The sequence below is a fragment of the Strix aluco genome, chromosome 5 (assembly GCF_031877795.1).
Source record: "Strix aluco isolate bStrAlu1 chromosome 5, bStrAlu1.hap1, whole genome shotgun sequence".
Lineage (NCBI taxonomy): Eukaryota > Metazoa > Chordata > Aves > Strigiformes > Strigidae > Strix > Strix aluco.
Window position 1 is genome coordinate 86803848 of NC_133935.1, and position 27245 is coordinate 86831092.

At 41.2% G+C, this 27245-nt stretch overlaps 1 protein-coding gene across 7 annotated transcripts in view; it reads left to right on the forward strand.

The window, feature by feature from the left end:
• EXOC4 (exocyst complex component 4) overlaps positions 1–27245 on the forward strand; it is a 421385-nt gene that overhangs the window by 149080 nt on the left and 245060 nt on the right. Inside the window, exon 10 of one of the 7 annotated variants that reach the window (XM_074828090.1) lies at positions 12134–12211. The exons of the other annotated variants lie outside the window; for them this stretch is intronic. Coding sequence (XP_074684191.1) covers positions 12134–12159 — 26 coding nt within the window. The 3' untranslated portion in view covers positions 12160–12211. Of the gene's footprint in view, positions 1–12133; positions 12212–27245 lie in introns of those variants that run through there. 7 annotated transcript variants of the gene reach the window in all.

Genomic DNA, 27245 nt, shown 5'->3' on the forward strand with positions numbered 1-27245 from the left:
GGAATACAAAGTGTACAGGGGTGGCAGAGCCTGCTTTATCCTCCGAAGCCTCTGGTGGCATGGAAAGCCTTTGGTCTCAAGATCCCCAGTGAAGGAGAATCGCAGAACCTACTTACAAAACCAAGTGGACTTTATAATTCAGGACTATATTTTCCAACCTAGACAATTCTGTGATTCTGTGATTCCAAATGGCCATAGCAGCATCTGCAGGTGACAACTTCATATTGGAGCTCAGCAGATATAAAGGCAGGTTATAGCTACAAAGTTCATGTCTGGTTCCAAAATCAGCTTAGGTTTGGGTTTATCAGCTGGTGACCAGCAGTTTTAAGGCTGTAGTGGAGACTGGAAGGCATAAAAATGAGTGTAGCTCTGAGCACAGAGGGATCACCTAAGGACGAATGTATAGTGTTTCCTTTTCTCAGCATGTATTTTATATCTATCATGTGAGGATTTACAGAGCTGTAGTTGTATGGAAATAGCTGCTCCTAAAGGAAGATTGTTCTTTGAGGATAAATAACGTCTCGGTACCTGTTTGTCTAAGCCTTAATTGAACCCAGAATCCATATATAAGTTTTCTGGCTTCTAAGTCATAAAGAAGTGGCATTCTGTTACACTTCTTTTTTGTAAGATATATCATGCTTATAGACAAAAAGCGCAAACAAAGCCAACATTACCTTTTCCTTATGATACTCACTTGTGGTGGAAAAAATGCCAGGTTTGGGACATATTATTTATCAGTGAATTGTTGCTGAGATTTTCCTAGAACTACCACACAGGGGAAATGAAAAGCAGTGACACAATTTACAAACAAGAGTAATTTCAGCTGTTTATACACAATTACATCTCTTCTCCCTAAGGAAACTGTTGAAGGAACATTGTAAGTTTAAGAACAGCTTTATTTTTATAACCACTTTTTTTAGTTGCTGAGTTGAAGTTGTGTTTATTACCAAAAATTCCCAAGGCTTTTTGCAAAAATGGTACAATCTCCTTTACAGAGGCACAATTTAGTTATGTATTTTCATCCTCCTGGTTATGCTCTGTTTTTCTCATCTCTTCTTAAGCTCATTCAGTCTCCAAGTTCCCATATATTATGCTAACTATCCGTCTTGTCTCTACACCATTTTCAGCTTTACAAGTTAACAAAAACTGAAAGTTAACAGGACATTTTCCTCTTAAATATTATCCTTATATAAGGACTTCTGAAGTATTACAGAAGTACTCCTAATTAGTCAGCATAAGCCTCGTGTAAAGCGTCTGAATGTTAAGTCAATTTTACAGAATAATACAAGAAGGAGCAGAGAAGGCTTGTCCTTCATTTACGTGTAGTACCAAAGGCTGTATTGTGTAGCCTGACTCTTTTAGCTTTCTCAGATACGTCCTGATCCACATCCTCTAAGTGTCTTGTCCAGAATTCACAGTGGATTGTGCAAAACCCACAGCATCTCTGCATGGGTTAAACTGCTTCCATATTTTGTTGGGTACAGAATCCTTCATTTTAGGCTCAATTACCATGCAGTTATGGACAGTTTCTGCTTTCTTTCTCTGACTTTTGTTTATTCAATTTTTCTTTTTAAAGGCTTTTGCCTTCTGTGTCTTCCCTTGTAGGCTTTTTGCTGAACAGGGGAAGAGGATTGAACTGAAGGGAGACTGTTTTCTCTATTTGTTCCACCTTGCAGTGTTCCCCTCTCTTGGTCCAGCATTTTGCCATTCATCTAGGGTCCAAGTTTCCCAGGCAAGGATTAACCTGTACCCCAGGTTAGTAGCAGAGGGAGGAGGAGGGGGATAGTCCAGTGCCACCTTGTAATGCAGCCTCCACTGCCAGAGGAAGATCCCTGGCTATATCTGCTCTGACAGGCAGTGAATGGATGCAAAAGGACTCCCCTGGCTCAGCACACAATTTCTTGAATTCCCTTTGAAACCTTTCCCAAAAGACTCAGTAGGATTGTGACCTATTTTTGGTATTCCTCCCTTGAAAGAATCAAATGATACTACCCATCAGTAATCTAGGAGCTATTTCATATAAAACTACTAAAAGCAGCCATGTAGGAAAAGTCAGCAGCTATGATATGCTTTTCTTCCTTGTTTCTACTCTGTTGCCCCAAATATGGTACTTGGGGAAAAGCTGAGTATAAACTCATGTCTGTGGTCAGGTAAGAATATAGGATGATACCAACTATTCAATTCATTTCAGGACCAGTGGCAATTTCTTAAATCTTGAGTGACCTGAAAAAACAGTGTCTTTTTGTTTTCTCTTCTTTCACCCCAGTCTCTGTAATCCTTTCAACGTGTGCCTAAATGGATTTCGTGCAAAAAGCTTTTTGGCACAATGACCTATCTTAGTGATTTCCGCCAAACACTCATTACCCCGTTGTGTGAAAGCCATTTCCCTAAATTCTCTGATTCCAACATCTTGATTTCTGAGTGCCTGTTTCATTTTTCTTTTTTTCTTTGCCATTAACAGGAATTTCTGAATACATCTCCTTGCAACAAATTAAATGAGGTTACAGCTCGGTGTCCCATCTGTACAAGAGCTTCAGCTCTGCTTTGTGTCTTGAATCTTTGAACTTTGGCTTTGTCCTTTTGGTTGTTGTTCTCTGAATGCTTTGGCACAAGGACAAAATTAAAAAGCACTTTAGCTGTTGCTGAATGGTAGGTGATGTTGAACCCCGTTCTTGAAATGGAAATTAAAGCCCCGTCTTTTTTACATTCCTTTTCTTAAGCAACAGGATATTGATCCGCTGGGTTGAAGTCTTTAAAAAATGCTCTGTTATCTTCCCAGTTTATTTTTCTGGAGGAGCATGTTTTAGTTATCTTTGCGTTTAGCGGTATGAAAGAACATGGAGATCCGATTTAGGTTATTAGGGGGATAAATCTTGTGCTTCATTCTGTGCTTTCTTATTCTGCCTTGTACCAGTGATAAAAGCGAGGGGATCTGAAGCCCAGCTTTGTCTGAAAGTTTTCTTTAGCTGTGAAAAAGGTTCCTCTTAAATGCCTATTTGAGATTAAAGTGAGATGCATGAAAACCATTGATGTGTTAAGCCCAAGCAAGCAAATTTAGTTCCTATTTTGAGTTTCAATGTGTTGTATTACAGCTAGGCACAAATCTTTGTGCAGGATCTTTGTACAAGCCCTGTGCTAACTCTTCCACGTAGTCATATTCTTCTGTGAGCCAACACGTAAGAGCGAGGTGGGAGCTTGCAAAGTTGGACCCGTTTCCTGAGTTGTGGTGGCTTTATAGTGACTGTTCACAGCAGCGAACCCAAGGTTTGGGAGCTGGTATCTGTGTAGTATTGTTGCAAAGGGACTGTGTAAGTGCCTACCACTAACAGCTATTAAAATCCTCCGTGGTTTGGCTCTGTCACTCTCTGCCCAACTCCAGAGATACCACATTAGTGAAAGAGGAAAAATTGGCTCCTCTACACTTGATGTCTTGTGCAGTACTTTGAATGCCTTCTGTAGCAAGGGATTAAAATTTAAATACTTGAGGTCAGTCGGAGAAAGAAGTGATGCAGCGTCCCTCGGTTTTCTGCGATCTTATCCCAGTATTCTGTCACATGCTGATATAGCGCCAAAGCATATGGATCTCCATATGGTGACTCTTTCTGGTTTTCTACCACCTGTAGTCAAGCTGATTTTCAATCACTGAATTTGCCCAAGAGATAAAGCAAAAGAAGTACAGCAGCGAGATAAGATTGCAGTGGTAAAGACTGAAGCTTTATGTGACTTACTGTTGTTACAGTAATTACTAGAAGAAGAAAAAAAATAAACAAATTGATTTAATGAGCATGTCAGTAATCCAGGAACAAGTGTTTCCAACACCTCATTAGTGGGGGTGAGGTGGGCTCCATACGCTTTCTTGTCTCCAAAAGACATAATAATTTTTGTTTTGATTCAGTTTCTATGAGCAGATGAAATTAAAGCAGTTTGGATGTTTTTAAAAGTAACACTGCTAACCGGTTTAAATGTGTCTTCATGGTTCAGAAATAATGATGCGGCGAATAACATTTACTGTTTTGAATGATGAAGCAGCAAGGAAAATACATTCTATGAATGATTTCTCTAAGTCTATTTTGCTAAGGAGGGTTTCTATAAAATATAATACATAATATCATGTATGTGTGTATAGATGTACATTTGATATCTCTTTTTTTTCTTGTTTTCAAGCACTTGTGTTACTGCTTTGGATGATGTAAAGCCATGTAGCTGCATCACAGTTAATTGTAGGAATACTTAGCTCAATAGCAAGGTGATGGAGTAAATATACACCCTTGTTACGTTTTACTGGGCTTACAATGCTAATTCTTATTGGCAGAGTGTTGAGTAAAGAGGGAGTAATGTTCAAACACTCCCGTGCTGGTACTTGCCTCTCCAGATATCAATAAGCAAATACACAAGTGCTGGTTCATCACATCTTTTGAACGCTTTTGGCCAACCCACCACCTGTAGGTAAATAAAATGTTCTATGCCTGTAGGATGGGTTCCTCCTAGGTTTGAGGCCCTTCTCACTGCTCTGGGCTCAGATCTAGCTTATACATGGGCTGTCCGGTGGTGTAAAAAGCGGGTGAGCACTGTGTAGTTTTGGCTAGTGTGACCCCTAATCTTTAAAAAACAGAGTCAAAGGATACAATTTGGGGCTACTTTTCTCCAGTCAACTATGTTTTCTAGTGCTCATAGATCTGCTCTAGATAGGGAGACCTGTAGATGTCTCTTGTTGAAGTGCTAAGGCTTGGACAACAGGCCCAAGCCAGGGTTGACCTATAGATGAATCCTGTATAGTTTATAACTGATAACCATTGTGCTAGCAGGTATTGTGCTGGGTTATAACAAACCAGCCATGCTGCTGTAAGAAGTGCTAAAGTGTTGAAGTATTGAGGCCTGCACAACAGGCCCCGAGCTGAAGCTGCTAACTTAGCATGTGATCATTAACGAAGCATGTATGCTCATTAATGAAAGATGTAGCTTAGATGTCATAAAATATGTCTATCCTGAATGTATCTTTATGTGTGGGCAAGTTAACAAGGCCATGGAGCCAGTTGTCCGGCCTTGGGACCACATGTGTGGCCTTGCCCATAAAAAAATTAGATAAGCGGGGAAACTCCCTTGGCTTCCTCCTTGAGCCCTGGCCAGGCTCTGGGGGAATCTAATGCGAGAGTCAAGCCAGATATTTTCCGCTCAAAACAAAGGTGCCAGTTATTCTGGGTGGCTGATTTTTGGTATATTAAGGCCGGACCCGCTCACAGCGACTCTGGCTGCCTCAGCTACGGGTGGACACACCGCGTGGGACCTCCCACTCCCCGGGAAAGGCTCAACAAATCCTCGCTGTAACCGGGGCTGCCCAGCGCCTGCAGGGCTGGGTGATGGGAACGGGTGCAAGTGGGGATGGGTCTTCCTTAATCACTGTTCTCTCTCTCATGTAGTAATGATTTGATGCATTACCCTGTATTTTCCTATTTAAGTGCACTATTCTGCCTTTTCTTACTGCGTGTTTTCTGTATTACTCTGTTACACCATTTAGTTATCCCCAGTAAAATACACCTACTCTTTTCACTCTGGTGTCTGAGTTTAATTAGTATCCTTAATCAGCAAAACACCTGTCTTTTTTCATTCTGTTACCAACATGCTGCTCTGCCTCCTGCTGCCTTCCATAGGTTACTTTTCTGATCCATATGGGTTGTTCTTGTGATATTAAGGGGATAGCGTGGCCGTTTCATGTTTTTAGGACTGTCTTTTTAAATTTTTCCACTGACAGCTGGTGATAATGGTACCCTCCAGCTTTGCAATAATCCTTCCATGTTCATCACTTGCGTTTTAACTATGCATCTACTCATTTAGTTTTAGATCCTGCCCAAAATTGCTTGCGGTTTTCCCCATACCTTAAGGTTAAGCTGCCTTGATGTAAAAGGATTTTAAGTGTTTTTAGGTACTCTTGCCATATTTACCTTTCCACACTCGTAATAGCCAGAAAGAATTTCATTAGCTGCTTTTAAAATGATAGTTGGGTGATCTTGATTGTTTTGAGTGATGCTCCAAGGCTCTGTATAGTAAGGAGCAGGTTCAAGTTCTCGCAGAGATGGCTGTGATAACTATAAAGCTTTGGTTGTCATTTTGGTAGGGATTTTGGAATGGGAATTTTCCTTGATCCACGCAGCTGAGGTTTCCTGTAGGCAAGAACAATTTACCTGATTCAGCAGGGTAGATGTAAAATGCTGCACTAACCAGCTGTAATTCTCATGTCTCCCCAGTGTCTTTTAATCTGTGCAGGAATTGTATCTTCTGCACAGAGAAGAGTTTGATGTGACTGAATTAAATGAATCTTGGTAGAACTCCCTGCCACTGTGGCATGATGCCATCTTCTTTGCTTCTCGCTTGTAAAGAAAGTGAGTATTTGGGTTCTGAAATGAAGAGCCTGTGGGCACAAAACCTTGCACTTACAACCCAGTTGTTAGATCCAGCAATATGTTTAGGTGATCCAGAGAAAGAGACTGACCTTCTGAGCAGGATCTAAGCTCTTTGCTTCATCTTTTCCCTAGGAGGGTTCCTCCATCTTCATCATCACAAAGGTTTACTCTGGCAACTAAAAATCTCTTCTAGTGATCACCCATAGTCTCCTGTGGTGCTTCTTTTCTGTTATCTTTTTTTAAAATTTTAATTTCCTGTTTTTCCTCAATAGAGGGGAGGAGTGGCTGGAGAGCTGCCAGTCAGAGAGGGACCTGGGGGGGTTGATTGCCAGCCGGCTGAACATAAGCCAGCAGTGTGCCCAGGTGGCCAAGAAGGCCAATGGTATCCTGGCTTGTATCAGCAATAACGTGGCCAGCAGGGACAGGGAAGGGATCTTACCCCTGTGCTCGGCACTGGTGAGGCCGCCCCTCGATGAGTGGGTTCAGTTTTGGGCCCCTCACTCCAAAAAGGCCATTGAATGACTCGAGCGTGTCCAGAGAAGGGCAACGGAGCTGGTGCAGGGTCTGGAGCACAGGTGTGATGGGGAGCGGCTGAGGGAACTGGGGGGGGTTTAGTCTGGAGAAGAGGAGGCTGAGGGGAGACCTCATGGCCCTCTACAACTGCCTGAAAGGAGGGTGCAGAGAGGGGGGATGAGTCTCTTGAGCCAAGGAACCAGCGGCAGGCCAAGAGGGAATGGCCTCAAGCTGCGCCAGGGCAGGGTCAGACTGGCTCTTAGGAAGGATTTCTTTGCAGAAGGGGTTGTTGGGCGTTGGAATGGGCTGCCCAGGGCAGGGGGGGAGTCCCCATCCCTGGAGGTGTTCAAGAGGCGGGTTGACATAGCACTTAGGGATATGGTGTAGTTGGGAACTGTCAGTGCTAAGTTGATAGTTGGACTAGATGATCCTCAAGGTCTTTTCCAACCTAGATGAATCTGTGATTCTGTGATAGAGGTTATTTATTTTGTGAGTCGGCTTAAATGCAGAATCTGTGAGAAACTGTCTTTTTGTTCAATGAAGTATAATATGTAGAGTAAAACAGAGCTAAGCATGTTCTGCCAGTAGCTGTCATGGGTGAATAGGGTTGAGATGCATTTATATCATTTGTTGCTGAGATGAGTAACACCAAACCTCAATTTTTTGGATTCCAGTTTTTCCCTAGATCTGTTTTGTTTCTCGTCTAAATGTGTTTTCCTTTGTGGAACCAGGTTTAGAATTGGGATGGACAGGTTACTTTGACTAGAACAAGAGCCCACCCAAGTCCTTATCCTTGGACCCAAAGGAAGCTTGATCTGGAAAGTCTTTGAAACAAGCAGAGGTAAAACATAGGCCACTTTCTGCCAAATATAAGTTGTTTGCTAGGAGTTAGGTTCTCTGTGCTGGTGCTGTGACAAGACAGTGTTGCAGGTGTTGCGTTGGTACGAGATGTTGAGCACTGGGATGTGATCTGGTTCCTGTCTTAGTAGGGATTTTTGAATATATATATATATATATCCCATATTTCATTTTTCACACTCTTTTTTAAGTCACATCATGCATGAGTTTGCAGTAATCTATAATTTTGGCATGGTATTATATTTCTTAGGTTTTCTTCTGGTGTCCGGATTGCAATGATAGAGAGGTGTGCAATATTTTATAACCCAGGGGAAGAAGTGCCAGAGATCTGAAGTTCTGGTTTCTGCTTTCCAGCGCTGCTTGCGGCTGGCATTTAAATCATGCCCCAGCTGCTCACTGCGTGCTGCAGATACTGTATAAGATGGTTTTTAATGTATATTGGATGGTGTTCAGGCTCTAAATGATGAAGGCAGTTTAAGGAGTTGAATGTAATAGGTAACGACTTCAGGACAAATCGGAAAAGATTCGCTTTTGCTATGTCTACACAATTATTTTGTGAGGGCCTTTCTTCCCAAGTAACTGCATTTGGAATGGAAAAATTCAAATGTACGTGTGCATTTGCTTTGTTACCTCTTATTTTATTTAAAAGCCCCAGCTTTTCAGTTCAGTTCCAGCTAGAAGAACAGTTTGAGTTACAGACTGAAAATATTGTATTTTCAGCTAATTGAAACATTCTTTATGACTGAGCGTACTCAGGGTCTTGGGGATCTGTATTTACTTTTCTGTCTGCTGGAAAAGAGAAGTCCCATGAAATTAACTTTTTTTTTTGTTTTCTTTCCAACCAGTGTACCAAATACGTACCCGAGCCACCTGTTTAGTATTCCCCTCACCCAGCAGTTTGGTGTCCTTACTGTGTGTATAGAGGACAGGTTTTAATGCACCAGTCCAGCTTTCACATACCAGGACGTGTAGCTCCACTGCAAAAAAGGACCAAATTGTTAAATTTCCCAGGAAGAATTTACTGAACGTCTTACTGCTTGCGATGAAAACGAGCACCGTGTCTCTGAGGAAGGTACTGCCTGGGCTGATTCTGTAAATGCTGCTGTGTGTGTGTGCGGCAGTACACAGTTAAGTCGTTAAAAACCAGGCAGTTACCTGCGCTCCTGAACTTGCCACCAGATAAGTTCTTAATAGATTGTTGTAGCTTTAATGAAATCCAGTCTCGCTGAATCACTAAACTTGCTTTCTCCAGGAAGGCTCTTTACAGGGACCTGACAGATCACCTCTCCAGTGCTTCCAGACGTCCTGGCTCTCTAATTCTTCTCCATAACGAGTTTTGTGCTGCACGATAAAATATTCATGTTAAAATAGGTTCTAAACTAATTATCTGCAGCCAGCAGTTGCCAGTGCAGTCATTTGCTGTTAGCTTGGCTCAAGTTAATGGCTTGTATTTCAGTACAAATAGTCCCTCCTGGCTGTTTCCTGTCACTGATTCTTATCCTAAATGGAATTTCCATATGTGTCTGGAGCTAATTCTTCTGACGTCCAAAGGAGCTTTCTCCTTCTACTTCTGCACCCCATTTCTACAGAGGAGTATGTGTTATGTATTATGCAGTTGCTGCAACTACATTTTCCTTAGAAGCAATTGTGTAGTAGGTCTTTTCTCTGCACGCAGTGTGGTTATACTCTTAGCTTTCTTTTACCACGTGCATTTTTAGAAACAATAAAAAAATACATGTTCTATATACAGTGACCGTTCTGTTTGGGTATTAAAGTTACACAGGGAAAAAAGCGAAGAAAGCTGGAGATGTATCATGAGAAGATACATGAGTAAAATAATCTAAACTTTTATCTGGAGGTACCACATTAAACTGGCATCCTGACTTCTGTTGATTTTGAGCTTAAAAGGGCCCTTAAACTGGAATATGATAGATGGAGGCTGAATAAAATGGCACTGGGTTTCAAAAGGACTAATGACTTCTCTAATTTTCAGTATTAGCTGTATGTGGTAATCAAAACCTTCAAGGTTTTTTCTCCCTCTTTTTCTCAGAGACAAGTTTGTATTAAAAATATTGACAGATTTTAATCTCTTAATATTGCCATATGTCCACATACTGTAAAAATGTCACTAAATGTATGAAAGTAATTTTGACTAATCACATGTCCGTATGCCTAATTGTTGGTAGGATCAAGGCCTGTGAGTACTAACACGGAAATAATTTAGAAATTTGTTGGGGTTTTTTTTAAATCTTCATGTTTATACCAAGTAATTTAAACAGCTTGCAGGGAAAAAAAAAAATCTGCTCTAGTCTATACTAATTTTTTCTCACAGTAGTCCTAATGGGACTCTTGTAATGTGGCGTGTCTAAGAAGTTCATTTAGATATTTAAATTTACTATAGACCCACAAGTGTGTGTTATAGAACAGACTCTTGCTACAGGTATCTAAAGCAATTTGATACTTGAAAAGATTATTCCATTTTCAATTAAAGTTCATCAGACATACACATACTTCATGCAATCCATTTGATCGTCTTCAGCTCCCCATGTACCCCACATAGGTGTACCCTTGGTGTGCTCTTCGGGAGCAGAGGGGATTCACCCGAGGTCTGTTGGAAAGGAAACTTTGGCAAATTCACTGACGTTGCAGCATGTGCTGAACCTCTCCGCTGTCTGCACAGGTCACTCCACCTCGTGCAAGATCCACTCATTTTCCCACAACTCTGTGTTATTTATTGTGGCATTTGACCATTAAACCAAGATTAGGAGCTTGGTGAGACAGGGCACTGTCTTTAGCTTTGTGCATCTTTAAGAGCCCCTCTAAGGTCTCTCATTTGTGGAATTTGAGCTTTGGGTCAACTTAAGTTTGCAGATAACACCAAGTTGGGTGGGGGTGTTGATCTGCTTGAGGGTAGGAAGGCTCTACAGAGGGATCTAGACAGGCCTCAATGGGCTGAGGCTAATTGTATGAGGTTCAAAAAGGCTCAGTGCCGGGTCCTGCCCTTGGGTCACAACAACCCCACACAACGCTGCAGGCTTGGGAAGGAGTGGCTGGAAAGCTGCCGGCTGGAAAAGAACCTGGGGGTGTTGGTCAACAGCTGGCTGAACAGGAGCCAGCAGTGTGCCCAGGTGGCCAAGAAGGCCAACGGCATCCTGGCTTGTATCAGCAATAGCGTGGCCAGCAGGGACAGGGAAGGGATCTCACCCCTGTGCTCAGCACTGGTGAGGCCGCCCCTTGATGAGTGGGTTCAGTTTTGGGCCCCTCCCTACAAGAAAGACATTGAGGTGCTGGAGCGTGTCCAGAGAAGGGCAACGGAGCTGGTGAAGGGTTGAGAGAACAAGTCTTATGAGGGGAGCGGCTGAGGGAACTGAGGGGGTTTAGTCTGGAGGAGAGGAGAGGAGGCTGAGGGGAGACCTCATGGCCCTCTACAACTCCCTGAAAGGAGGTTGGAACGAGGTGGAGGTCGGTCTCTTCTCCCAGGTAACAAGAGATAGGATGAGACGAAATGGCCTCAAGTTGGGAGGTTTAGATTGGATATTGGGAAAATTTCTTCCCTGAAAGGGTTGTCAAGCACTGGAACAGGCTGCTCAGGGAAGGGGTGGAGTCACCATCCCTGGAGATATTTAAAAGATGTGTAGATGTGGTGTTTAGGGACACGGTTTAGTGGTGGACTTGGCAGTGTTGGGTTAACAGTTGGACTCGATCTTAAAGGTCTTTTCCAACCTAAATGATTCTATGATTAATGAGGAGAGAAGAAGAAATGGAGGAAACAAAAGCAGACTGAGTTAAAACATGAAGCAACCGAGAGACTCAGTAAGTGGACAGTGTCACTCTGAGATATAGTTGATGGTTTTTTATCATTTTATGAGCCTTAGTCATCAACACAAACATCAAATGATAAAAGCCTCCCCCTCACCCTCCTGTTGCCATAGAAGAAGTGGAGAAGGTCTGTGGGGGTTTTATGGGTGACTTATGCATCTGATGTGAATATTAAATCGCTAAGGATTTGGGAGGAAGTAAAACTAATCGCATTGTTAATTTATACATTTTCTGTTTTGTGCAGTGGTGCATTGGTTCACACTTTGTAGGGCTTTGAAAAGAGGGGAGAAAATACTCATTTATCTGTATACTATAAAGCTGTGAAAGTTTAATGAAGTTTTACATCATGTAAATTTTAGCATGAGGAAATTTTTACCGCTATCGATCTGTTTCATATTGATGCTGAATTTTGCACATCTTCAATATTTATGAAATTAAGGAGTAGTTTAAGGGAAACTGTTCTCCCAGCAACGCGGATTAGTGTACATGTGATTTGTTTCCTTTTCTCCTTGACTCTATTTTCCAAATAATCCCTGTCTCTGCAGAGTGTGAACATCCAGAAAAGCATTAAGTGATGCGACTTGAATCTCTCATGCAAGGATCCAGAGGAATGCTCCTTTATAGTGGGACTTGAGGGAATACAAGTTTTTTCTTTTATTGGTTTGTATTCTTGAATGCTCTTGTTTCATAAATACATAGTTTACTGTATGCTCTTTCTGAACTGCTCATCCCTCTCAGAGTGTTGCTGAAGTGATGATTTTCTGCTACGTGGAAGATGACTGATAGAAGGTAGAAATGGATATCTTGATCGTGGCTGTGTTTTCAGATATTTGATCACCGGTATATCAATGATAATTTCTTCAATATCCTCTTGATTTAGGAAAAAATAACCCTGTCTTTTTAGAATTGAGTGAAACGAATGTTATCTTACCAAGAGATAAATGTAGATTTAAAATTCAGTTGATAGCAGCTCTATTATGGTTTTAGCTTGATTTTCTAGGAAATGAGTCCTATCATAAAGGAAATGAGTCCTTTATGATTGTTCTGTCTGTCTGTCCCCACTAATGTGATTGATATCAGCTAAGTCTGAAAGAAGCAGAAGATGCGAAGACATACGCACTTCGGGGGGGGGGGGGGGGGGAAGTGAACATGAGCAGCTGCACAGAGGAGAAAAACAGCAAGGGAAAAGCAAGTAAAATTTGGCCACTGTGGTTAGCAGAAGCCACTGGCCAGAGATGAGACACAGAGCTTCAAACCACCGGTGTTTGATGGTGTCTCCTGGGCAAATGTTGTAGGGAACGTATGGAGATTTATGGATATTGCAGTGTGGGAAGCTGGAGGGACAAAGGAAACACATCTGTTTCTCTAAGTGTTGATCCTTAAACGGTTTTTGGAACTCGAAGTGAAAATAGCATGTAATTACTACAAGGCATCTTTATTACAGACTTTGGGAGTACATCCTCTACTCTACTCAAAGCAAACTCAAAGCAAGCAGTAGAAGTGTTCAGCGTGTCTGAAAACGATGGAACTTTATTTTTCTCAAGTCAGAATTGAGTCCCTTGTACACACTTCTTTCTCCCACCCCAGATCGGTGATTTCTTGCTAGCCTGTCCATACGTATAAAAATTAACTCTTGCTTCTTGAGAATTAGATTTGATTTCAAGAGACTTAACATGAACATCCTGGAGGTGCTGAGGCCACACGGCAATCTGGTTGTTCAAAGGACAGGAGCATCCTGGGGACTTCCAGCACCACTGCAATACCCTTAAATGTACCTCAGTGGAGTATCTGGTAGACAACTGTGAGATTATCTTTTCGCTTTGAGCAGAGTTTAACATGGAGTATGGGCAGGACAAAAGTGTGAATTAGCTTAGTGTGGTACTGAAGTTAATTAGCTCTGGTGAGAGGCATTAAACTAGATTTTATGTCTTGCTGGCTGCATTGTGAGAGGTGAAAAAACAGGCCTGTGAGAAACACGGACTGCAAAAAACAGGCTGAGAAAGCGATAAAAGTTGAGGCTGAGCTAAGGAATGCCTCAAACACTTGCAAAACGAAACTATAGTCATGGGCTGGATAGTGTGGAGGTCAAAGCTGATAAGGCTGCCCGAATAACACAGGATGCAGCTGGAGGAGGGAGCCCTGTGGAGACAGGAGGGCTCTGCTCTGGTGCACTTGGCCAAATTTCAAGGGCCATCTGTCTGGTGAATGCCCTTTGCTTCGTTATCCACGAAAAGCATATTAAAGTTAACACCCCTCAATATGCTAACGAAGGCTAACATGATCATGCTAATTACATCATCCCATGAAACACCTTACCCCTCCCCGTACATGGGATATGTAGGTGTGTGGGTCGACTTAGGGGACGGACCCAAGGAAAGTGTATAAATCAAGGGGGGGAAAGAGACGGGGGAGGCTGGAGAGTGCAGTGAAGCGAAGAAGACGGATGCCTCCTGGAACCCTCGCTGGCGGGATCGACGCAGAAACCCAGACCGGTGATCTCTGTTCCCTTATTCCCTCTATCTCAGAATCCTAGAATCCCAGAATCATTCAGGTTGGAAAAGACCCTCGGGATCATCGAGTCCAACCCTCAGCCCCACTCTACAAAGTTCTCCCCTACCCCACATCCCCCAACATCTCATCCAAACGGCCCTTAAACACACCCAGGGATGGGGACTCCACCCCCTCCCTGGGCAGCCTATTCCACTCTCTCACCACTCTTTCTGGGAAACATTTTTTCCTCATGTCCAGTCTGAACCTCCCCTGGTGCAGTTTAAAGCCGTTCCCTCTTGTTCTGTCACTAATTCCCTGGGAGAAGAGACCAGCACCAACCTCTCTACAACGTCCTTTCAGGGAGCTGTAGAGAGTGATGAGGTCTCCCCTCACCTTCTCCTCCTCACACTGAACAGTCCCAGCTCATTTGCCCCCTTTCCATTTGCAGGAGTAGCTGTGCAGAAATAGCTGTGCTGTTTGCCCCGAGGTGAGTGTCGGTAGAGCGCTGCATCGGACACTCGCTGGTCCGAGGTTTGTTCAGACTGGAGGAGGACGAGTCTTTGACCAATATTACATGGATTTATACGGGCAGCAAAAAGCTTTGGCTACGTAAAACATCAGGCAAACAAAAGCTGCACTGTGGGGAATATTCTGAGTTTTAAGAGCATCAGCTTTAACTTGACACCCCTCATTAGACAGTATGACTTAGAGCAAGTTGAACGTAGACTACTTTGGTATTTAAGTCCTAATGTGGTCTGCTGGAATACGCGTGGGGTTGGCAGTTGCTGACCTTTCGCGTCTGCCTTGTCTAACTGTCCTTTGAGAGAAACCACTCAAGTATCCTGAGCCATAATTTCCTTATCTGTGGAAGAGAAATAATAAACTAATGACTTATAAGACCTCATTGATTGTGAAGACTGATTAGTTAATACTTAGGAATCACAGAAAATGCTCCATAGTGTAATATTTATTAATAATGGCTCCTTCTTACATGAACGAAAATGTTGGTCTCACTTGTAGCATTTCTGTAAAAGAGTCTTAAGAGGGAGAAAAAAAGAATTAAACCAAAGTCCTGGGTTAAACTAAGATAATCCTGGGTGAGTCAGCTAAAGCAGGAGAAATCCTAGAAAAGAATAGCTGTATATTTATACAAAATAGTTCAGATAGTGCAAGTTATGCTGCATCTCCATTCTCGTACTGATCTAATTACTTAAGGAGTCCAGGAAAAAAAGAAAAGCTTAGCATGCCGTTATTAATTGTTACAGCTCTTAATGGGGGTTTTTAACTTTAATTCCTTGACTCATCCCTCTCTTTATTTTTTTTTCCTCTTTTTTTTTCTTTTGCTTGCTGGCCCCCTGTGGCCTAACCAAATACCTTCCTAATTAAATTTAATAATAGAAAGAATCATTACTGAGGTGTGTTGTTCTGCTGGGAGAGAGGATGGTTGAGACTGACATGAACGAAAAAGAAATGATTTCTGGATTTTCAACTGAACTTCTCAAAACTCTGACCTGAAGTGGCAGAAAAGGAGTCACAGAGGTGCCAGCAGGGAAGGGTTAAACATGAAGTTAAGTTTGATCTTCTCTTTTCCAGGGTGTGTTTTGCTGGCATACATTAGAGTAAAAGGGGCTATAAACTTTGAGAGCCCTAAAGAAAAGTAAGCTTTATGTACCAAGTCCCAAGAGTTTTTAAGAAAGTGGATCAATTTAGTTAAATTGTGAATGAGTATTCTCCTGTGAACATCTGTAAACTGTTGAGTTTAATTGGCCTACAGCTGGCTCTGATTGTAGCTTGGGGGGGATTTTTTTCTTCTTTTACTTAGTATCTCATTTCCTTTTCCCTATGGTTTCCTGGTGTCATTTGTTCTTTTTTTTTTTTTTCATGTTAAAAAGTAAATAATAACAGATACACATCCCCTTCAAAGAGCCCTAAAGAGAAGTGGGCTTATGTGGCAGAGCATCCTTTTGTTGGCACCTCTTACTGCCTGAGCATCAATGAGTTCCAGCTGCTTGTGGGGATGGAGGCTGGGTGTGAAAGGTGTTTGGGAACTTGGTTTATTGGATTTGTTTGCTTTACATTATGGTTTTTCCCATTTTTAGATTCTTTTCAGTCTTTTTCTTTTTTTTTAGTGGAACTGAGCTTTGAATAGTGAGAAGGGAAAGGACAAACGCTTTTCAGCTGACTTTTCTTTTGTCCAGCTGAGATGTGAATATAACAGTGGGTTTTTAGTACTACTTCTCTCCTCATAGTCCCTTAGAAATAATATAAAGAATGAGTTTGGTTGTCATTTTCTTATGGCCTCAATATTTTCCTCTGCCAGAGAGAGCAGAATTAGATGACAACAGGATGGTGCAAGGTGCAACTATGGCCTTCAATTGACCTGCCAAAGATTCATGATTTCAAAGTACAAGACTCACTGAATGGCCTAACTTACTGGGGTTTTTATTATTATTTTCTCCCCAGAGCCACTAGGGAGAATTACTAATTAACTAACCATTTGTTTTTACCTTTTGTTGAACCTAGAACATTAAAACTGGCTCTGCAGATTTAGATTTTTGGGGTTTTTTTTTGTCAAGGTAAAGATGCACTTTATAGTAGAAAAGAGCTAGATATGTTAACATGTATTAACATTGTTAATCTGTCCTGGATTTTGCAAAACTTGAATTACAAAATTTAGCAATTTAACCTGTAGTTATGAGCAATAATATTCTTAGGATTGGTGTAAAGAAAAAACTGAGGGAAAAGCTGTGCAGAAAGCAAGCCAATATGTATTTACAAATAATATTTTTTAAAAAGTGCCTAAAAAACTTAGTAATATTTGATGGAACATCTGGCGAAGTGTGTGGCACTGTTTTGCCAAAATATTTACTGTTACAACATGAAAACAAACTTCTGTGCATTTTCAGGGGTTGGAATTTAATTGCATGACAGAGTAGAATATATTATTTTAGAAAATATTGTTAACTGGCTTCTCTCCTAGAGATTGATATTTCCAATTAAGATTACAGGATTTGGAGGGCTGCCTGTGTCACCGAATCCAGCTTCCACACATTTCTTAGGCGGCGAAATCTTTCAATTCTGCTTGTAAACTTGTCAAACTCCGTGGCAGCGGTGGCTGGGATGTTTGACCTCCCTATTCAATTGGAAGGGTAATGTGGATCCTTGCTGCTCCCCATGGGGAGAAGCTGTTTTCTAATTTCCAGTTGAAACTTGTTAATGACCAGTTTTACTACCAGCTTGTTCTTCTGCCAGGAAGGATTAAGCTGTTTGTGGGAGGGATGAAGAACAGCTGGTGCTTTTTCTTTGGAATCGGCGGGTGATGATACAGACTGGAGTAGATAAACCTAAATCGAGGGGAAGCTGGCGTTACTTCAGTGGAGGAAGCGGTTTGAAGGCATCGGATTAGTAAGTCCAGTGTGCTGGAAATCCACTGGTCTAAAAGTCTAGATGTTCGCTGAGGTGGGACAGAAGTGACCCCTCTAGCAGCTGGGTCACTGTGGTTGCTGGTTACTGTGATCTCCGAAGAAATTCCCCCATGCGATGGAGGTTCATGCTTAATTTCGGGGCATTTGGGTTAGTCGCAGCCGGTGTTGGTAGGAGGGCGAGTGGTGTAGCATCTAATTAGGAGGCCAGAATGGTCTGGCAGATATTTACATCTTTGAAGCATGGCAGACTAGTTAGATGAAAACAAAAGAAATTTTAAGACAAGGGAGGGAAAATGAAAGAAGTTGAGATTTAATTAATGTTTGGCCTTTTTATGGGCCATGCGTTTGTTTTAAGGGGAAAATAGAGCAAGGAAAAGTCAGTGTGAAATGGCTGTTGCAAAAGCAGTTAATGGTGAGGCACAGGCTTGTGAAATAAATTTGAAAGTGGAGAGAAGAATGACTATGGGATGAAGTCAAGGGAGTAAAACTGATGCAGAAGGAGCGGCCTGAAGAAGAGAGGCTGTAAACGTGTTTTCATGTATACAGATGTTTTTCAAGCACCACCCATGAATGCTCCCGACATCAAGAGAAGAAGGAGAGTTTGGGGAAAGAAGGTAAAATATCAATAAGAATGAGGTTTATATTTAGCAAATCATCATACAAGTGATTTGGCTTAACATTATTAAAGGAAGGTGGTAGAACAGATGTCAGAGGGAAAAAAAAAATTCTTAAGTGAGGCAGCAGAACATACAGAAAAGGAAGGATGCACCAGAAGAAGTGATCAGATGTTGCAGGTTTCTGAAATCTGGCTAAACTCTGAAAGGACCAAATTGAGAAGTGTGAAATGTGGGATGGGAGCTGAGCCAGCCTGTGAGAAACAGAAACCGACTTAATTCTTTTATAATAATTAGATTTTCTTGGGTTTGGGTTGGAAGAATTGCCAAAGCAAAAACTGTAACTTTTGAATGCTCAAACGCTGTGAAAAAGAAAGAAGGGGGAAAAAAGAAAAAAAATATTAAGGAATTATTTGAACTGATTTATTTTTTGGTAATACTTTTTCTGTATTTTATTTTACATTTTTTTTTTTAAATACTGTTTATTTGTTAGCTGCACAGTATGGGAGTGTAGGAGCAAATCCACATTAGGTGACTGGTGGTGTGAAGGACTCCTATTCAGTGTTGTTACTCGGTGATGAACATCATTATCCGTGTGCTGTGGCAAAACAAACTTGTTAAGCAAAAAGTCAGTTAAAATTATTTTTAAAGATACGGGGAAGCTTCAGCTAAAATAAGTATGAATATTTAGAATTCGTTAAAAACTGAAAATTATGTATAAATATTTATGAGGAGGAATAGTGCTAGTGAGGAAGCAAAGCCATCTCAGAAGGCTTCGTGTCAATCAAAACACCCAGATCTGTTCAAGATGATTTAAATTCATAAAAAGGTGGATCGTTCAGAATGAATCTTACGTTTGAAGCGAGTGAGGGCAGGAAAAAAGCATCAAGGTTTGGTAGAGGGCTTTTTTTTTTTTTTTATGATTACTCGTGGTTTAATACTAAGTGTTGTAGCGTCACTTCTGTGAAGACGTGCGAGGGCGGCATACGGTGTGAGCTACTCCAGCATGCAGAGCATTGGCTCAGTGTTTTCTTGAATGGAGAGAAAATTAAAAAAACTGGAAACGGAAGGCAGTGGCTTACAAATTGATCAAAGTCATTTGTTATATAGTGTCATGGCTGGCAAAAAATAATATTTATTTTTTGGTGAGAATAAGCATAAAAAGGAATTTGAGGACATGAACGTGAGGCCTTTCACAATGCCTGGAGTAGACACTCAAAGGATGCCCCAAAGATGTCACAGGGGCTCTGCTCTGCCTGGTGGCACCGTGGTGTTTATGGGGATATGGTCTGGGGGACTGGATTTTGATCTTGTTGTTTGTGTTGAAGTCCATTTCTGTCCTGTATGTTTTCCCAAATTCAACCCTTCTGGCCGTTAGGTCGAAGCACGGAGGCTCTGTGGTTTTCCCAACCGCAGCAGGGACACGGCTTTTGTTAAGCTCTTGGATGCTACTCAAGTTCTGCAGGTTTTTTTAAGAACCTAAAAACACCCATTGCAGTATTTGGAGGTACTTTATCATACAAATCACTTGATAAACGTAGATCTTGGTTTCACTGCTGAAAAAACAGCAAAAGCATTGTCACAACTCTCCCAAACCTTTAAATTCGTATTTGTGTGGATTTGTACCGCTTGACCCTTCATGTGTCACATCTGCTCCTGTGTGTTTGCTGTGGTTTCCAGCACAGGTTTTACTGGAGTAAGCTACAGAACTGAAAATCAAATTGCACCAAGATTTTAGAGAAAAAAACCTGATGTTGAGCTCTTACCCCTTGTACCTTGAATTGAGGATTCAGAATTCTGATAAAGAGATGAGCTCGTGGCAATAAGCAAAGGGTTGCAGAGTTTGGCTGATGGGGAATGTACTGAGAGAGACAGTTCTCCAGCCAGGGACAATTATGACAGGTTTTTTTTTTTTCTTTTTCTTTTTTAAAAGAGGCAGAATCTGCTTGGACAGTTATTAGCTAACGTGTATCTGGTCTGTTGAGGGCAGCAGTAACAGCAGCTAGGGTGTTTTGAAAAGAGCAACTAAACAAATGCTGGGTACTGGCAGGGATGGGAAATGCAGCATATCACAGCTGTGTTAACTCAAAGGAGGAGACTGGTTTCTTGATGAGCCGGCTTTTGTCCTAAACTTTTCTCTGTTCCAGTTGAATAAAACGATGATCCTCGTAGTCCTAACAACCACAGCTTTCTGGAAATGTAAAATTACCAGATCTCATTAATGCTGGGCTATATCATTCATCAAAGCACTTCTTATGCCTCATGCTGGCTCCTTTTCTCTCCCCCTCTTAATCTTTCTCTCATTATAACGATGTGTCTGCCCTTTGGACCTATCTGCTTCCAAGGAGCTGACACCTGCAGAGATATTATTTGGTGAAGACTTGTTAACTCTTTAATAGTGGAAACTCTGAGCCTCTGGTAGGAGAAACACAATCTGGTGGAAGCTGCTTTGCAGAATGAGCACGGCTGTAAATACCCTGGTAACAAAGACCAGGCAGATGATGGCACACGAGGAGAGGAAATTATTTGTGTACCTGTGCAGTCCTTTCTTCTGATAAACTATTAGTCTCATTGTCAACAGGTCCGTACAAATGCAGTTAATGGCATCAGCTTTTCTGTTGAAAAGATTTTCTGTTGCTTTAGAGACTTGCTCCCAACCTAATGCGTTTTTCATATGTGCCTTGTGTACCTGGATAACTCAAGAATAAAGGTTTCAAAATAAGCCCAAATGCCATGAAATTAGATTTTGCTGGGGGCAAATGCCTTTGACGTGTACGTGGAAACTGGTTCTCCAGATGATGCTAATAGTTCTTTAGCACCTTTTATCTAAAGAACTAAAGCACTTTGCAAACACTCATATTACAGAAGTGCTGCAGTGATCAGGTATTTTAGCCAAATAAATACTGTTTATAAAGAATTTTTCAAAAGAGCTTTCAGAAATACCTGTCACTGTTTCAGCATCTTTATTCAGTGACTGAAGCTCTTATCTCTCTCAGTAGGGGATGCCAATTTACTGATGTACTTTTCAGTTAAAATCCAAGTTCCATAAGGCAGATTAGCAGTGAGAAAATGCAAGTCTCTAGAAAAAAAAAGAAAAAAAAAAAGAAGTTTGAAAGTTGTTTTAAAGTCGATTTGGTAATAAATGAGCCAATTTAGAAGATGTATCGGGTGCCACAAAAAAAGTCATTGGAAATTGCTAGATCTGTGTTGTTCTGAGACCCCCCACCTATCACGCTAAGCAGTTGAGAGTTACCATGTTCATCCCTTCTACTCTGCATCCATCTGTTCTCACGTTAAATTATATTTCCTTTGTAAACTCCGGGGAGATCATGAGTGTTTTTGTCATTATGGAGTGACGAGTGCAGTAACGTTCTGATCAACATCTAGACTCCTAGATATTGATACTACAGTTTTTTAATTTGTTAATTAAATACCATTATTTCTCATGTATTATTTGCCAAGCTCCTGACAATATTTTGATAGCTGATATTTATAACTGACATATCATAATAGTTGTCAGAGAATATTAGCTTGGAGAGGTGTAGCGAAGTTCTGCAGGAATAAGGTTGAATAGAGACTATTTAGTATTTCCATTAATCATCTCTGAATACAAGAAGACAGGATTGGAGAGGTTACTTGAGTTGTCCCCTCCTCTTCCAGACATTGCAGTCAATGAGCCACACAAGTAGAGGAACACATTTATCAAGACTTGGTTTTTCTTCGTCGTCCTACTGAGAAACAGTCCAGAAGTTCACTGCTTTGACATTTATAGATGTTACTTTGATATCCCATCTGGATTTTATCATGGTCAAACTACATTTCATGTTTTAAACTGCCTCTAAATAATTTATTCTCTTCCCTTGTGTTTACTTCCCTGATCTTTTTATTTAATTAACCAAACTATCCATTGTTTTTCTTGTAAGGTGTGCTGATTGTTCTCCTGGCATCTGAACAGCCTTTCTATCTGTGTTCTGGTTTCTTCTCATTTTGAATTGGAATTCCAGATGGTGCATCACCAGTTCTTTAAATATTCACAGTATTCCCCTCCTGACCTTACTGGAAGTAGTGCACCTGCTGTATCTTGGATCATGTTTGCTTTTATGGCTGCATCCTCTGGGTGGCCCCTGGTCCTTCTGTGATTGACGGGTATACTTGAATTTGTCTTCTAAAATTTCAAGCCATGCAGTCTCTGCCTCATGGCAAAAATTACTGGTACCTGAACGCATTGAAATACGCAGTATCAAATTATATTCCATTCCTCCAGTGGTCAAGGTCTAGAGTATCCAATTCTCCTGTGTGTTGGTAATAACTTCCATCTCTGGTTTCATCAGCATCTGTTTTTTGCACATTAACTTTTGTGCAGTTTTGATTAAAGAATATGTGGGAATAGCTCCTTAGCTCATCCTTAAGGATTTTATTTAGTAACCTTTTTGCAGTCCAGAAGTTCTTCTTTCAGCATAAGTAATTATTTTTTTCTCCTTTAGTTCATTAACCACTGCACAGTCATGTTACCAATTTTCAACTTCACCTTGGTGGATTCCTTTATCACTGCATACTTCTATTATAGCTATTAGATCCATTACATATATTTTTTAAGAAGCTTGGTTTGAATGTATGTTTTAAGAAACTTGGTCATGGAATTCCTTCAGTTTTGGATCCTTTCTTCTTGATTTCAGAGACTTCACAGTAATATCAGCTACTTACAGCACCTCTTCTGGCCCTTCAAGGCAGCGCTGGCAGTTTCTTCAGAGCAAGATGCATTGTTACACCAATTAATTAATGAGGACATAGATTTTTGGAAAGTTCTTTATTGGGGATTGGTACAGGATGTACTTGATCACAGTGTGTATTTTGTGCCTAGTATTAAAGTAATTTATTAACTGAAGTTACTAGATGGCCAGTCCAGTAACCTTGCCAGCACAGGGCTTCAGAAAGAGCTCGATATCCTTCATGTCCTGCTCATGGTTTGTAGAGTGGAGTAATCCCCACCCTGCGCCCAATTAGCATGTTCTTTTCTATCGTTACTATGTCATATTTAGTCACTGCTAGTGGCTTGTTACTACATCATGTTTAGTCACTGCTGGGCAGAAACAGGCAGCAATGCTGGTTTCCACAGTTGCTACACAGGGACTGCAAGCCAGATAAAACCAGCTGGTTTACAGTTCCCCTCCAGGTTTTAGAGTTGCTCTAATTTGACACCTGTATCATAGGATTTACATTTTTAATCCTTTGTCTACAGTGTGCCCATATGGCACGTCAGCACAGAGATGCTGCTCCTTCAGCTGACTGCGGACAGACGAAATAGGTAAAAGATAGCTGTAGCCATGTTAGCCGTGATGTTCCCAGCATCCTGGGTACCACACGTGCCTCTTGTTGTTTTGATTCCGTATGGCTGTTCTTAGGACTGTGCTCAGCCTTTCTCTGACAGTTATTTAGGTTGGAGGGACTTCTAGAGGTCTTTGGTCCTACACCCTGCTCAACATAGGGTCAACCTTCAAGTTAGATCAGGTTGCTCTGACTTTGTCCAGTTGAGCTTTGAAGATCTCCAAGGATGGAGATTCCGGTGCTTCAACACTCTCGGAGATCCCTCACCCCCAAAATTCAATCAGAATTTCCCTTGCTGCAACTTGTGACTTTGCTTCTCATCCTTTCATCTGAGACAAGTCATATATAATAAGAGCACCAGTTTGAAGTTCTTCTCTTTCTAGCCAAGTCTTATGCAACCTGGAGGAGGAGGAACATAATGTTTCTGAAAATCCATGATAAATTCTTCAACAAAACCTAGGAATGGATTCAAGTAATCACCAGAGAAAGCTGTTCTGGGCGGGTGGATAGTTTGTGCTAGCATAACCTACTAGGTTCTCTGATTAAGAGTTTTAGCCTGGCTTTCTGAGGAATCAAAGCTTCTATATAACAACCCAACGATTAATAAGTTGGCTTAGACGATTTTCTATTTACTTCTGTGTCTTTGTAAAGTATAAAGTGGCTACTGTTAAAAAATTTGCTGTGGGTATTAAGATTTACAGAGTGGGAAATGACTACAGCATTATGCAGAATGATCTGGCACCTCTGTCTGTTCTGACGTTGGTTTTGTGCAGCTAATAACAAAATTTTACATGTGGGAGGACTGAGAGTAAACCACTCTTTCCTGAGAGCAGCAGCTCTGAAGAAGACTTAAGCGGTCATGCCAATACTACACCTAGACTGCTCCCTGCACTCTTTAAATGATGCTGAAAAATCGGACAGGTACAGAGGAGAGCTAATTATGGTTAAAGAACACAGAAAATAGAGCCTCTCTACTGTCTCCAGGGGAAAAAAAATAGCAACGAAGAGAAGACAAAGTACCTTCAAAGGGAGAAAATACTGACTACTGAAAGACTCTTTCTTTCTTTGGTGCACAAAGATGTAAGAAAAAACAGTAGCTCGAAGCTAAAGTGAGAGAAATTCAAACTAGATGCAGTCTTTAAACATGAGCTGATGTAGCACTACAACAAAGTAGTAAGGGGAGAGACAGGTGCTCTGTCTCTGGCTGGCTGAATCATCTCTAGATGCTACCTAGACATCTAGTTAAAAACAAGCTATTGAAATAAAGCTGAATGGACTCTTATAGATAAGAGGCCAGTCTACATGATCTAATGATCCCTTCCAGCCCTAAGCTCTGTGAATACGTTCAGCATCATGAATTTCCATTAGCAAATGTTTAGGATTTCTGTTTTGTAGGGGTTCGGGAGTTATTTAAAAGGCTTATTCTATAGTCTGCTGCGTTTTTTTCTCTTGCTATGCTGCAGCTCAGGCTGGGGAGACAAAAGTTAAAAGCAATTAGAATGTCAGCAGTGTTCATTCTTCTTATTAGCAGATTTGACAGTTCTCTGCAGTTTCAACCCATCCCCGAGTGTATCAGTGTAGCTGTGCTGAAGGTAAGGAAGAGGAAGAGTCTAGCTGGACATGATTCTGATGGCTTATGTTCTTGAAGTCGTTAAGACGAGTTCAGTGCTAAACTGTGGAGTATTCAGCTGCTTTTGCTGCTCCTGAGTGACCTGCCAACACCTTTGTAAACTCTGACCAAGTCCTTATCGCCACCGTCCTTAAAATTGCTGTAGCCTTGCCTTTTCATTCTGGGTGGTTTGCTTCTCCTCTCACCATGCAGAGCAGGGGATGGAGCACGAGACACCAGCATCTATAAAAACGTGGGGCACAACCTGCTGAGCGCCAGGGGACTGTCGCAAGGATTTGGGATGCTGGTTGCTTCCCAGCCACTGCTCACCTTCTCAGGTGGAGTGATCCCATTTCCCATAAGGGCAATCTGCTTTCAGAGCCCTCAACTTGATTTCTCTTGGCAGTTGAGCTGGATGTGGTTGACAGATTATGTCTGAGAAGGGCTTCAGTAATTGCTCGTTCTGTTCGGTGACTATGTCAGTGACAGATGGTCACACTGAATGTTTAAAATGTTCGGGACCCCTGGATGATCCCTAAGCTTATGAACAACAAACTTTGCCAACATTTCTGTTGTCTATTAGCAGAAGAATTTAAAATCTTTCCTTGAATTACTATTTTTTCCCCTATGTCTTAGGCGTGTTTTGCTGGGTTTGTACTTGCTTGAAACATTTGCTTTTTTTATTTTTTTCTTATTAAAGAAAGTCTCAAGATGTTAGTACAGACTGGCATAAGCAAGTGCCAACTGCTATTGCAGACTTGTTAACAAATTTATTTTTGCCTGAGAATGGCACATATGGCCCGGAGCGGAAATATTAGGGTCTGTAGTCTTTGTGAGGGCTGGCAGATATTGTCTTTGAAGAAATCGCATTTGGGTCAGTCATAAATTTCATTTTTATTTTTATTGCTGGAAGGACTTCTCAATTTTTTTTTCTGAAGTGATGGTCTTCAATCATTTAACAGTCCTGTGACAGCTCCAGAGTAGCAAGAAAGAGGCAGTGGGAAAGTAGCCAATTTATTTATAGCATCCCTTTATTGCAGTTTAGTAGCTGCAAACAAGGTAAATCAGCTTATGTGACCCATCTGAATTTCATGGACTGCAAATTGCCTGCAAACCTTGGTTTAGGATGGGTTGGCTGACATGCAGGGTGTGAGTCTGATACTTTTTCTACTGCACACCATGTCGTTTTTTACAAGACCTGTAAAACCAACTTGTGAGGAAGACATACTTCCTCTTAGACACTTATTTCTAATTTTTTCCTGCTTTGAAGCATTTGACATCACTGTCAGAATTTTCTAGGTAGCTTTTTGATCCCACAAACTCTGGAAGCAAAATAACATATTTTGCTTTCTACAGATTCCTTCATCCCCCTCTTACTCTGATAAGTAATGTGGTTTTGTGGCATGTTTCTGGCCATGTATAAATGGATTCTTGTACCATATATATTCGTAATATGATGGTTTTATGTTTGTAAAAAGCTTCTGATAATCTTTCAAAACAAATCCAGGTTCTGGCGTAGCATCTGCTGCAAAAGGGTGAGTGTCAGCCAACAAGTATGAACCAGGATGGACAAATCTTTTTTGCTGCTATCTCAGATTTCTTTTCTTGCTCTGTGGAGCGTTGCGGTGACACCTGTAATAATCTTCAGCAAGTTTATCACATTGGATCAGATTTGTATTTTCAGGTAGCGTACGCGGCAAACTGGCTTAAAATCAGTTTCTTGCTGTTTGCAAGCCATTCCGATGGATGTCTGGATAATTGTCCTATCTGCATATGTGAAAAGGAGAAGGAAATGATTACATCCCCGGCCTTATTTAAAGGAATTGAAGGTTGTTCTGAATATCTAGAGGGAGGAGATTGACACAGCTAGGATACATTTAAATCAAATCAGTAAATTAATCATCATCTTGTTATGGTTGCGTAGTGTGCTAGATTTAATTAGGGGGGAAAAAAAAGGAACTGATGTGTGTGTATATATATATATTTATGTATTTGGAGGTGTAATTTGATATGGATGGACTATGTGATTGCCTGAGATACACAAGAGAAACAGGCTGGAGGGTGGGTAAGTTTTGTCAGTGGGAGATGCAGGTGGATTCAGAGCTGGAGATGTCTCTGACCAGAGCACATCGGCAGCTCTCGCTGCTTTTCCTCTGGTTTGGATTTTGCTGTTTTGAAGAGACCTATGGCTCTG